The 13,381-nt window shown below is 47.0% G+C and overlaps 1 protein-coding gene across 2 annotated transcripts in view; it reads right to left on the reverse strand.

The window, feature by feature from the left end:
• SNX8 (sorting nexin 8) overlaps positions 1-10,919 on the reverse strand; it is a 69,066-nt gene extending 58,147 nt beyond the window's left edge. For both annotated transcript variants that reach the window (XM_085884973.1, XM_085884963.1), the window contains exons 1-2: positions 10,798-10,919; positions 10,506-10,633 (exon numbers count right to left, since the gene is read on the reverse strand). In XM_085884973.1, coding sequence (XP_085741099.1) covers positions 10,506-10,633; positions 10,798-10,822 — 153 coding nt within the window. In that variant the 5' untranslated portion in view covers positions 10,823-10,919. The remainder of the gene's footprint in view (positions 1-10,505; positions 10,634-10,797) is intronic.
• Positions 10,920-13,381: the final 2,462 nt, after the last annotated feature.

The raw sequence follows: 13,381 nt of genomic DNA on the forward strand, positions 1-13,381 counted from the left end.
CTCAAATCCTCAACTGCCTTCTTCCTTGTCTCTTGTCCCCCCTCTCCCCCAGCACCACAGAGCCTTTTCTCCTCCTCATTTGGCCCCCTCCCCTCGCTGTTCTGCAATACCCCACACTCATTCAGTAACCCTCGTTGCCTGCCCCCCTCGTCCCTTGTCCTACCCTCCCCTTCCCCCTCCACCTCCTGCACCCAAAGCCTCCTCCCCTTCCTCTTCATTAAAAGTGTGGACCTCAAATATCCGGGGCCTTCGCTCAAACCTTTCAGATCTTTCCATACAGGTTGCCACTGACAAACCAGACATTATCTGCCTAACAGAAACTTTCCTCTCCCAAGACGTGTCTGACTCCCAAGTATCTCTCCCTGGCTACTCCCTCTTACGGTATGACAGACCTGAGCCTCGTCCTGGTGGAGGTGTTGCTCTCTTCATCAAAGACTCTATTCCTCACTCTCCATGCACTGCTCTCACTCCCCCACACCCCCAGGAATACCTCTGGCTTCGGCTTCCCTCCACTCCCACCTCATGTTTATATGTGTACTGTACCGTCCACCGAACAGTGATGACTCCATCTACACCTCACTATCCGAAAACATGGACCATCTTCTATCTTCTCATCCAAACTCTCTCTTCCTCTTATGTGGTGACTTCAATTGTCATCACGCCAGTTGGCTAGGTGTGGATACCTCTCTCACCTGTCATGGCACCTCAGCAAAAGCTTTCTGCGACTCATTGGGACTGACTCAATCGGTCAACTTCCCGACCCGGATCTCAACCAATGGTACTCCATCTCTTCTGGACCTGATTTTGACAAATTTCCCTGACAATATCTGCTGCTCTTCCTTCGCTCCAATTGGTTCTTCTGACCACGTCCTTGTCAAAGTGGACATCTCTCTGGCTGTTATCAGAGAACCACCTCACCGCCGTCGAGTCTGGCATTTCACTCAAGCCGACTGGCAGGGTCTCCGAGCAGCCATCAAACTTGCAGACTGGTCTCCTATCACTACTTTCTCAAACATCAACTCATCCTGGGAATTCTTTCAAAGAACTTGCTCTCCCTCATGCACAGATTTATCCCCTCTCGTGTTCAGTTGTCTTACCCTTCCTCCCGCCCTTGGTTTACTGAAGCTTGTGGCGAGGCAGTTGTCCTGAAACAACTTGCCTTTGCCTCATGGAAAGCAAACCCAACTGAGGGCAATCTCAGTTCTTTCCACAAAGCTCGGAACAAGTGTGTATCTACCCTCAGGAGAGCCAGAAAACAACATCTTTCTCATCTCAAGTCTGAACTCTCAAACCTCTCTCCCTCCTCAAAATCCTGGTGGCGTTTAATCAAATCTGTTTCTGGTGATTGTTCCCCCTCCATCCCCTCCCTTACCTCAAATGGCCGCACTGCTGATTCCACACGTGATAAAGCTGAATGTCTAAACTCGGTGTTTGCAGCTAAATCTTGTGTCCTAAACCCATCACTATCTCTACCCACTTTACCCAGTCGCACCCAACTGTCCCTGGACTCTGTATCCTTTTCTCCTGACAAGGTGGAGAGCTTGCTCTCAAACCTCGAGTCAGATTCTGCAACCGGTCCAGACGGCATCAGCCCACGTGTCCTCAAAGCCTGCTCTTCTGCTCTTGCTCACCCTCTCATTTGCCCAAGGTCATCTGCCATCTGCTAACATCACTGCCCTGCATAAAAAAGGTGCAAAAACAGATCCCTATAACTACAGACCAATCAGCCTTCTCCCAATCATCAGCAAGGTGATGGAATCCATCATCGCCTCAGATATGAAATCCTTCCTCTTCTCCAATGGCTTGATTTCCAATCATCAATTTGGTTTCAGACCAGGTCATTCTACCCTAGATATGCTGCTTCTGCTCTCCCATCAATGGATGGAGGTCCTCAATGCCAGGCAGGAAATCCGAGCCGTATCCCTGGACATATCACGTGCTTTTGACACAGTCTGGCACCCTGCCCTACTCACCAAACTCTCTTCCCATGGTATTCAAGGCCATCTCCACTCATGGCTCGCAGACTTCCTCTCCCGTCGCAGTCAACGTGTGGCCCTAAATGGAGTTCTTTCATCCCCTCTTCCTGTGCAGGCTGGAGTTCCTCAAGGTAGCGTTCTGGGCCCTGTTCTTTTTCTGGTTTTCATCAATGATCTCTCGGACTCTCTGGAAAATCCTCTATTTCTCTTTGCCGACGACTCCACCCTCTGCCGTACCATCTGTCATCCCTCAGACCGGCAAGCAGCAGCTTCTTCACTCACTGCAGATCTGGATAAAATCACAAACTGGTCCAACACGTGGAACATGTCTTTCAATCCAGACAAATCTCACACTCTCACTATGTCTCTTCGAAAGGACCATTTACAAAACCCCGTAATCCACTTTCTCAACAATCCTCTGGAAGAAGTCTTTTCTTTCAAGCTTCTAGGTCTCACTATCTGCCATGACCTTTCCTGGGAAAGTCACATTTCCAACCTCGCCTCAAAAGCCAGTCGCCGACTGGGAATCCTCCGTCGTGCTAAGTCCTTCCTCGGCCCTCTTGAGCTCCTGACCACTTACAAAGCTTTTGTCCGTAGCCTGATGGAGTACTGCTCTCCCCTCTGGGCTGGTGCTCCTGCCTCCCACCTTTCTCGGCTTCACGCTGTCGAAACCAGGGCATTTAAGATCATTGGCATCTCCCGCAATGAAGCAGAGTCTTTGGGCCTCTCACTCAATCACCGCAGGTTGTTCGGTGGTCTTTCTGTCTTCTACCGACTCCTCTCCAGCCTTGCCCCCCCCTGCTCTCTCTGCGATTTGTCCCCACCACATTTCCACAGGGCGCTCAAGGTCCGCCAACAACCCCCTTCTGGTAAAACTACCAAAATCACGAATCACTGCTCATCTTCACTCTTTCATTCCTCTTTTTGCCCGCCTTTGGAATAAACTTCCTCACTCTATTCTTTCCCATTCTTCCCTCCAGGCTTTCAAAACAGCTGTTCACCACCACCTCTTATCTTCCCCCATCCAAATCCTCGATCTTTTCTACCCCCGATAATCCACCCAAGCCCACTTCCTTCATTTCTCCTGCTTTCCTTCCTGAAAGTCCCTGAAATGTCCATCTTCTCTTCGCCATGTTCCCCGTCCCATCCCCATCGCTCTCCCTTCCACAGTTCACCTAATGTGTCTGTTCCCCACTGTTTTGTCCCTTCAACTCCCGCCCCTCTTGTCTCATGCCTCCTTGCTGTGAGTTGTGTGTTTGCTCTCATACGAGCCTCGACCAAGGTATACAAAAAAAAAAAAAAAAAGAGAGAATGGCAAAAATAGTGGATAGGTTGAGTGAGCAATGTCGGAATAAAAGAGGAAGACCATGCTTGAGATGGGAGGATTGTGTGAGGAGGGATATCAGTAAAGGTAGGGGTGGTTGGAGAGTGGAGAGAGTTAGTTGAGGACAGAGTGAGGTGGAGGAGTATCGTGGTTGAGGCAGGACAGAAGCTTGGTGCCATCAGACCTCACCCCTCATGACGGGAAGAGGAGGAGAAGATGCTGAAGATTGTAAAAATGTATCATCTCCATAAGCTAGTTAAAGGGGTTTCGCAATGGCAGAGCAAGGTTAAGCAGGACCAAAGCGGTGTGCCCATCCAAGGAAGTTAAGAAGCTCGAGGCAGCCATCATGACATGTCCCAAAGATGATGTATACTCAGTGGCATAATGGTTGGAGCATCCACTCCGAGTCTTGGGGGTCGGTGGCTCAAACCACGGCAGAGCCACATCAAAGATATAAAAATGGTATGTGCTGCTTCCTTACTTGATGTTGAGCATTTACAAAGGATAAGAGCATGGACAAACAACTATAAGTTGACACGACTAGTGCAGGCTTTGGTAGGCAAAATGGCCTCCTCTTGCATTGAAGCTCTTCATAAGGGAACATGCATTATTACAATAAATCATGTGATCAAGGCTCATTTTTGTCAAAATCCTAAATTCCTGGTAAAGTAACTACCCCAAACACCATATCAGGCAAGTCAAGAGAAGACAAAATATGCTTGATGACTAAAAGCTTGGTGTACCAAACTCGATACTGCCATGTTCCCTAATTTGTGGTGTCAAAACCATCACAATTGGCACTCACATCCTTTCTTTGGTTGCACAGGTTTGAAAACTTTGTGATACAGGAAGTAGCTGTGACTGCATTTGTGTGACGATTCTGAGTCTAGAAATTACATATCAGGAGTTCTGTACTGTAAAGACACGTTTAGGAAAGAGCATGGAATTTCCTATCATGCGGCAGTCAGGAGTAATAGTCAAAATGGACATTATTTTTCCCTGATGGACAGACATTACCACCATTTCCATGATTTGAGATGTTATCTTGTCTGCTCGACTGGAGACAAGATGTAAAATAAATCTTACACATCATGTGATGATATTCAGGATGTTGAGGCACTCCCAATCCAGAGGGAACTAAACCTGGCCAATGTGGCAGCTTTGTTAATCCTCAATTCTAAACGAGTTCATTCTTGACTGGCAAATCAAAATGAAACACGATTGTAGAAGCAAGGCTGACTTGTCAAGATTTACAGAATTTTTTCAGCTCCCACTGTACTCCAAGACGACAATTGTTTCAAACAGACATGCATACAATGTTAATTTGACCCCTCAGAAGCATATTCACCTATATATCGCAAATAAACATAAAACTTGTGTGGATATATGAGAAATACAAGCCAACAATATTTGGGGATATGGGTTGAGAGGTAGGGACATATTTGCATGTTTGTGTGTGTGTGTGTGTGTGTGTGTAGATGTATATGTATAAACATTATACAAAACTAGCCACGTCTGTCTGTCTGTCCGTCTGTCTTATAGACACTCCTAAACTGTCCATTTACTGACCTATCAGCTTGCTTCCAATCATCGGCAAGGTCATGGAAATCCATCATCACAGTTGACATAAAATCCGTCCTTTTCTCCAATGACCCCATCACAGATCATCAATTCGGATTCGGATTCAGACCAGGTTATTCTACTTTGGACAGACTGTTCCTACTCTCCCAACAATGGATGGAGGCCCTCAATGTCAGACATCAGATCAAGGCCATCTCTCTAGACATATCACGAGCTATTTATACAGTTTGGCATCCAACCCTGCTCCCAAAACACTCAGCCTATGGAATCCAAAGCCAACTCCACTTTCAGCTTATCGACTTCCTCCAACTCTCATAGCAAACATATGGCTCTCAATGGAATAGCTTCATCTCTTCTTCCTGTCAAGACTGGAGTGCCCCAAGGCAGTTTTCTGGGCCCAGTCCTATTCCTGATCTTCGTAAATAATCTCTCTGAATTTCTGGAAAATCCCCTTTATGTGCTGATGACTCCACGCTCTACCGTAACATCCCTCATCCTGCAACTAGTCAGGCTGCAGCTGATCAAACACTTGGAAATGTCTCCCTCTGTCTCCCTCTCCAAGGACCATCTATCAAACCCTCCTCTCTATTTTTTTAAACAATTCCCTTAACAAAATTCGGCCACTCAAACTCTTGGGTCTCACGATCAGCCTTGATCTTTCTTGGGAAACCACATTTCAAAGTTGGCGTCCAAACTGGGCATCCTCCATCATGCAAAGTCCTTACTTGGCACACTTGGTCTCCTTTTCACCTCCAAGACATTCCTCTGCAGCTTGATGGAGGACTGCTCTCCCCTTTGGGCTGGTGCCCCTGTTTCACACCTTGCTCAGCTTGACGTCGTGGAAACCAAAGCCTTCAAGATTATTGGAATCTTTCGCAATGAAGCTGAGGCTGTGGACCTATATCACTTTGCCATCACAGACAGGTCGGTGGTTTGTCTTCTACCGCCTCCTTTCTGGTCTTGCATAATCTGTTCTTTCCGTTTTTTGTCCCTCCAATGTTTCTACAGGGCACACACGGTCCACAATCAACCCCCTTCCGGCGAAACTACCGAAATCTGGGATCACTGCTCACCTCCACGAATTAGTTTCTCTTTTTTTTCTGCCTGTGCAACCAACTTCGACATTCTCTTCAATTTCATTCTTCCCTCCAGATCTTCAAAATAGCTGTTCACCACCACCTCAGATCATCCCCAATCCAAAACCATGATCTTTTCTACCCTCGTTACACTCCCCCTCCCAAAATGTTGTTTTTCCTTCCTAAGAGTTTGCTCCTGTATCCATATTACCCACCCTGCATCTTCTTCAACCTCTCATTGTTATCTGCATCCCTTGTTGTCCGACTCCATCTATTTTGTCCCTCGGCCCTGCTGTTGGCATTTTCCCCCTTGTTTTACTGTTCCTTTTATTCTGTGTTCTAGCTCTTCCATGAGCGTTGACAATATCCAAAAAATAAAACCGCTGGATGTTATGAGTGGAAACCCGGTGGTTGTACTCATGGTGTACCCCGGAACATCTCTGGTGGTCAAAAACATGTATATGTGCCTCCCAAACTCTTCTAGCCAAAGAAGCTGCGTAAATCAACCATGAAAGGCTACTCAAGGTAAACCCTTTGCTGTTTCAAACCCTTCCCAGGATTCCTCCACAGCTGTAAAGATATTCACAAATAGTAGACACATGAGAATCCCAAGGCTACACACCCCCTCAGCTGCCAAACCGGCTTCATTACTTGTTGGAAAGGCATCAGCAACAGTGCAAAGAAATGCATACCAACGATGCTCCTTCGATTGTACCACGTGTAAACATCAAAATGAAAAACAAAAACCCACCCACATCTCTCACCTGTGAATGGAAAGAACAACCAATTAGTTATCACCAAATCAAACCCAGGTGGCTCAGATTATGTAAATAAATCGACTCCTCCCATGATCTTCCAGCCGAAGAAGCTGCATAAAGCAACCATGAAAGGCTACCCAAGGTAAGCCCTTTGCTATTTCAAACCCTTCCCAGTGTTCCTCCATAGCTATGAAGACATTCACAAATAGTACATACATGAGAATCCCAATGCTACACACACCCTCCGGCAACTGAGGGGGTGTGTAGCACTGGGATTATCATGGTCTTCGTTTTTCATGTGTGTGTATTATATATATATATATATATATATATATATATATATATATATATATATATATATATATATATATATATATATATATATATATATATATATATGTGTGTGTGTGTGTGTGTGTGTGTGTGTGTGTGTGTGTGTGCACATTATATAGTCCAACAGCAAAGCTTCACTTTCAACACAGAGGCTTCAGCCCGAAGACTCTGTCAAGGAAAGATTATATGGTCAACATCAGTTAAACATCAAACGGAGCCGCCGATCCAGATTTACGGCTTATTTGCCCTCATCAAGATGGCATACCGATAAATATCAAATCAATGATGATCACGTCTGTTGTTTATACATTAGACTCACCTGTTATGGGAAGCATCACCGTGGATTATGTCTCACACAGTAAAACCGCATAATTCGCACAAAGTAACCGTCCGTCTGCCACCTATACGATTGCTCCTGCTGATGCACCATTCAACCACAAGGTACATGATGTGATCGGCGGGCAAATTGAAACATGTGGAGTATGACGAGCACTCCCCCAATCTCCAATGGATGCACAGACACAGCCGAGGTCAGTGTGTGTGTGTGTGTGTGTGTTTTTTTATAAAACCAGACTGGCTGGTGAAGGCATAGTGTCAATAAGCACCGGTGCATGGGTAGAACAATGCCAGATGAAATCAAAAGGAGGTTGATGAAAGTACATACTGTGACGTTCACGGGACTTGAACAGTCCCGCCAACGTAGAATGAGCCGAAACGATGGAGACGGTGTATTTTTTATAACCCGAGGATGGCGGTTTTAATCGCTCTACAGCAAACGGGACGAGGAAGGTGGCACGAGTCGCTTTTCACCGAGTTAATAATGTTTATTTCTCTAACCAGAACGATAATAAGACTCGGCAAGAGGAGGGATCCGTGGGCGATTCGACGGGAGGTGGTGTGGGTTCGGGCATGGGGGAAACACAAACAATTCCAATGGATATACAAATCTCAAACCCTCTAAGGTGCCAGGTACGTACACACACACACACACACACACACACACACACACACACACACACACACACACACACACACACACACACACACACACACACAATGTACCTAGTGGTCAGGCTTGCCCGTGGTGTCGATGTAACAGTCACTGGATTGGTGCCGGACGAGCTGGCGTTGCGCTCGTCAGGGGCAGGAGATACGGTGGTGCCGAGGTTCCGTCAGCACTTCCGCGCAGAACTGCGGTTTCCGGCCTGTGAGCTCCAACCAGCCACTGTGGTGCTGTTCCTGGTGGTGTCGACCTCCTGGTGTAGGTCCAAGACCGCTCACAACCGCCAGGGAGCCAGTTCTAGCGCCAAGATGCGAGCAGGAGAGGGAGGCAGGTCCGCCCGCCGTTTGGTCCCGTACTCCGAGCCAACCAAGGTGAGGCACGAGGCACAGCAAGGCCCCGAGACACGACGAATCCAGGAACGAACCAGCGCAACGAGAGAGCGCGCTCAGAGACAAACAGCCTCGACCAGACCCTTTCTCCTCTATGACTCTCCTTCCTTTCCCAATCAGCATGTTTTTATACTCGAGTCCTCGTCACTTCCAATGGAACCCTTTTATTGGCCCTCTCCTGTCGCCTTCCGCCAATCGTGATCAAGAGGCGGAGCCATCCGCAGCACCGTCCTGTTACGTCACGGCAAGCCTACAGGGAATACTAAAAGGGATACGCATAAACACTTACCCTAACCTGTCTCCCTATCTAATTACGTGACAATTATCATTTTCCCGTTAAAGAAATGCACATTTACGAGACAACTTATCACCACTGAATTGCAACTTATTACATCGAGATCCTGGTACAACTCGAACAGCATGGCATACCTAATTAAACATCCTAATTACCCTTTGAATGCATACCCCCCCCCCCCCACTCAGACGTAACAATACCCAACCACTTGCCTGGTGTTGGCTTAATGGTTAAGTTGGTGAGCTTGGGATCCTAGGATCCCGAGTTAAAATCCCACTCGACTGTTGAATTAATACCAGGTGGGGTTGACTCTGCCTGTCATCCTTCTGAGGTCGGCAAAATGCGTGCCAGCTTGCTGGTACCCTGTGTTGGAGTGGCGACCCGTCCAGAATTGTGCCCGATAGCCCAGGAGACTGCTTAGGCAGCACCAACATTCTGCACAGAGTATGGTCCCAATGGATGGATGGATGGATGGATACCAACCACTGTGGGAAGCAAGAAGCTGACATTTACCAGGAGTCCCTCTTTTTATCAGACCCCCAAAATGGCAGGTTTTCCTCGTTTCCCATAGCAGTTTGCATTCCTCAATCAACACTTTGTAGATTTCATCCATGTTAACATACATCGTAATCTGTGTCGAAGTAAGAAAAACATCAATGAAGGAGTTGAGATAATAAGGAACAAGAAAATGTGTAAACACATGAATAGTTACAAATCAAAGTGAACACCCAAGAAAGGGGAGATTGACTTAGTGATAGAGCGAGAGAAGGAAATAAGGTAGGAGTGGGTGATCAGTTAAGTAAGTACCTGTACCATCCCCATGAGGGTAGGCACCACATTATCATTCATAGAATGCACAGATGCGTTTATGACACTTCTGAAGAAAGGGACTTTGCGATGCTTTGCCCCAATTTTACAGCACTTATCGTGCATTGCAAAAGGTAAAATTCCTGTAAACAAAGGCTAAAGACACAAAGGAACGATACCATAAATGAAGCGCAGTTTATTGTCATGAAAAACGAAATAAGGAAGTATGCAAAACAGAAATATTTTTTAAAAAGTCCCACGGCAGGACAGTTTGCAATAAGGAAGAGAAACTTGCGGCATATCGCAGAGAGCGATACGTAATCCGTGCGAGGTTACAAAAAAAAGACATGGAAATCGACAGCAAGGTGGGTGGATGGATGCATGGTGCTGAGCTGGTGGCCAAGGTCAGGCAAAAAAAAATGGTGATGACAAACAAGTTAGGACACATAAACAAGAAATTGATGATCAGCAAGATGAGAGACAATCACAGTGCCTGGAGGTAAGGCGACTGACTGACAACAAGGCTGTGACTCATGCAGTCATGGCAACAAAGAGCACAAGGAAGCAAGTTGCCAGCGTGTGTGTGTGTGTGTGTGTGTGTGTGTGTGTGTGTGTGTGTGTGTGTGTGTGTGTGTGTGTGTGTGTGTGTGTGTGTGTGTGTGTGTGTGTCTTTAATGTCCACTAGTGATAGTTAATACGAGGGAACGTTTAACAGCTCTCGATAGGACGTTGTGCATCAATGCCCTGTGAAACACAAGGAAGACGGTTGATAGTCGGGTCGGGAATCGAACCAAGCCGAGACAGCTCAAAGTAGAGTCCACAACCTTCCTCGAATCTATCCTGCCAGCCCGTGATGTCTGCTAAAACGAGGCGAAACCCAAGGAGCCAGGATGTGCTTGAAAAGGATAACCAGCACCAGCAAGAAGCAAAAAAGACACAACAGGAAACTGCACAATGGTCAACCTGATTCTGGACTGAAGATGAGAGGCCGGAGCTTGTGAGCAGAGTGCGGTAGGCTGTCGGAGAGAGCTTTTCTTCATTACCTGGGCACACGGCGTGGTACACGTCACGGTAGCAGGACGGCAAGGCGCCTGGGAAGAAGCACGGACATACAAGGGCAACGGTTGCCGAAGCAATCGGCAATTTTCCAACCGTATAAAAAAAAACACGAGATCCGAGTGAAAGCGACGGACAATCAGATAAAGTGAGAAACTGCAAACAACGATCGCAATCAAAATAGGAAACCGCATCTCACCCGAACTGAGCGCGTCCTCCGCCATGGCAGCGAAAGCACGTGAGCTCGCATCACGTGCAGCACGCTTGGTGTGCTCGCGCTGATTGGCTGGGCGAAGTGGGCGGGAGTAAGTGGGCGTGACTAAGTGGGCGGGACTAAGTGGGCGTGGCTAAGTGGGCGTGACTAAGTGTCGATGTTTGGTGTTTCCACATCTTGTTCGATACGTCCTCCGTTATATAAGATATTGTATTGGGTCCGCCTTTCACAAAACTTTATTTTACCCGATTCTGAACGCTGAACAGGTATCAATTTTTGCCGAGAATCTTTACGGGTATAAAGTATATAATGTTTGCTCACGTGAGCCATTAATAGTGTCGTAGATAGTAGAAAAATCGTGCAAATTATGATACAAGCATCAAGTTTGGCATTTCTGTTCTGCAGGGCTTTCTGATCAAATCTGCCCGATTGGCCATTTGAAAATCCAAATTTTGAAAAATTAAAAAAAAAAGTCACAGCTGGCTGAAATTCCTGAAGCGCAAGTGAACATCCCAGACAGAGAACCAAGGGGAGATGCAGTCATCATTGATGGCTCAGCACTTATCAATGCCCTACCTCCACGCACTTCAAAGATATTTGATGACTATGCCAAAGAAATTATCCCAAAGGTGGAATCCTATGGTGCCAGGTACGAGAGGGTGGACGTAGTGTTTGATGTGTACAAGAAGTCAAGTCTTAAATCCGAGGCAAGGTCTAAAAGGGGGCAAGGAATCAGAAGAAGAGCGACAGGAACCAGTAAGACCCCAAGTAACTGGAGAAGCTTTCTTCGAGATGACGGCAACAAGACAGCTGTTTCACTTCCTTGCGGAAAAGATGTGTGAAGCACAGACGACAAGCACGGTCATTGTCACAAAATGAGAAGATGCCATTAGCAACACAAGGAAGTCACTGGATGCTGTGTCTCCATGTTGTCATGAAGAAGCTGACACTCGAATATTTGTACACGCCAGGGATGCAACGACGGTTGTTAGCAAGTCCATTATCATTAAGGCTAATGACACCGACGTACTAGTCATAGCAATATCTGTACTGCCATCCTTACAGGAACTAGGTCTTGAGAACATGTGGATTGCCTTTGGCCAAGGAGCCAAGGCGCGATGGATTCCAGTCCGTGAGGTAGTTTCTGCAATAGGGCCTGAGAAAGCTAGAGGGATCTCATACTTCCATGCGTTCACTGGATGTGACGTCGTGTCTGCCTTCTGCGGTAAAGGGAAGAAAACTGCATGGCAGTCTTGGAAGGTCTTTGATGATGTTTCTGAAACATTCACCAATCTCAGCCAGCATCCAACATCGATTCGTGATCTTGACTTTTTCGAAGTTTTTTTTTTTTTTTTCAAATTTTTGCGAAATTTGGATTTTCAAATGGCCAATCAGGCAGATTTGATTAGAATCCCCTGGAGAACAAATGTGCCAAATTTGATACTTCTATCATCATTTGCACGATTCCTCTCAAAAATTGCTGTTATCTGCCCCCACAATAAACTGGAAGGATCAAAAGGTAATTGCCACGATGACATGGACCCGATGCGATACCGGGCGTAGTGGCGTGCGCCTGTAATCCGACTACTCGGAGGCTTGGGTTGGAGTATCGCATGAGGACGGGAGCTCTGCACTGGGCCGCACTATGAGAGGGTGTAGAGCAGCCCGGAATCATGGCGAAACCCAATCCTTATCCCTGTGTCGTAAGAGTCGACCAGGGTTGCATCAGGAAGGGCATCCGGCGTAAAACCTATGCCAAATCAGTATGTGGATCATAACGGATGATCCGCTGTGGCGACCCCTAACGGGAGCAGCGGAAAGATGTACAACATGGACCCGGTGCGAGACCACAGCCGATGTTTTCCATTCCTAACCCTGTTGCAATATCGATTACAAATTACAATAATCAGGTGGAATGGTGAGTCGTGGAGAGATGAACAACATGGACCCGGTGCGAGACCACAGCCTGATGTTTTCCATTCCTAACCCTGTTGCAAGAATAACCAAACGGCAATATCGATTACAAATTACAATAATCAGGTGGAATGGTGAGTCGTGGAGAGATGAATGATCCGAGAGTGGAACTTCTTGCGTACAGCAGCTTGGCTGCCAGGTAGCTATCATTTTGTTGAGGTGCAACGATGCCGCTAATGCTGTGTTCCTCTACCTACCAGAACACTGGAATTCATTTCACTGACGTTGGAAGGATGACAGGTTGAATCAACCCCACCTGGTGTTAATTCAGTGGCCAACAGGGCTTGAACTCCAGACCTTAAGATCCCAAGCCAGCCACCCTAACTAATAAGCAAAACAACAGGCTTAGAGTGGAACAAACATACAGAATTGTTTTGGGTTCGCCAGTCAGGGTCGAGAGGGGCTTTTCGGACCTGCTTCCCGACCCTTGACCCGAAAGCCGAGGAGCCGCAAATAACTGCACGGCAGGATGGGTTGCTAGGCAGCCACGGATGCTGTCTGAGATGATTAATTTCGGTGGAGTCCTCACGTCCATTTCCCGTGCTACCTTCCCATTCAATTAATCTCCCCCGTTAGGGAACCGTGCTCTCAACGC

This window comes from Eptatretus burgeri, chromosome 1 (assembly GCF_056783735.1).
Source record: "Eptatretus burgeri isolate ZD-2024b chromosome 1, Ebu_testis_v1, whole genome shotgun sequence".
In the NCBI taxonomy this organism is placed as follows: domain Eukaryota; kingdom Metazoa; phylum Chordata; class Myxini; order Myxiniformes; family Myxinidae; genus Eptatretus; species Eptatretus burgeri.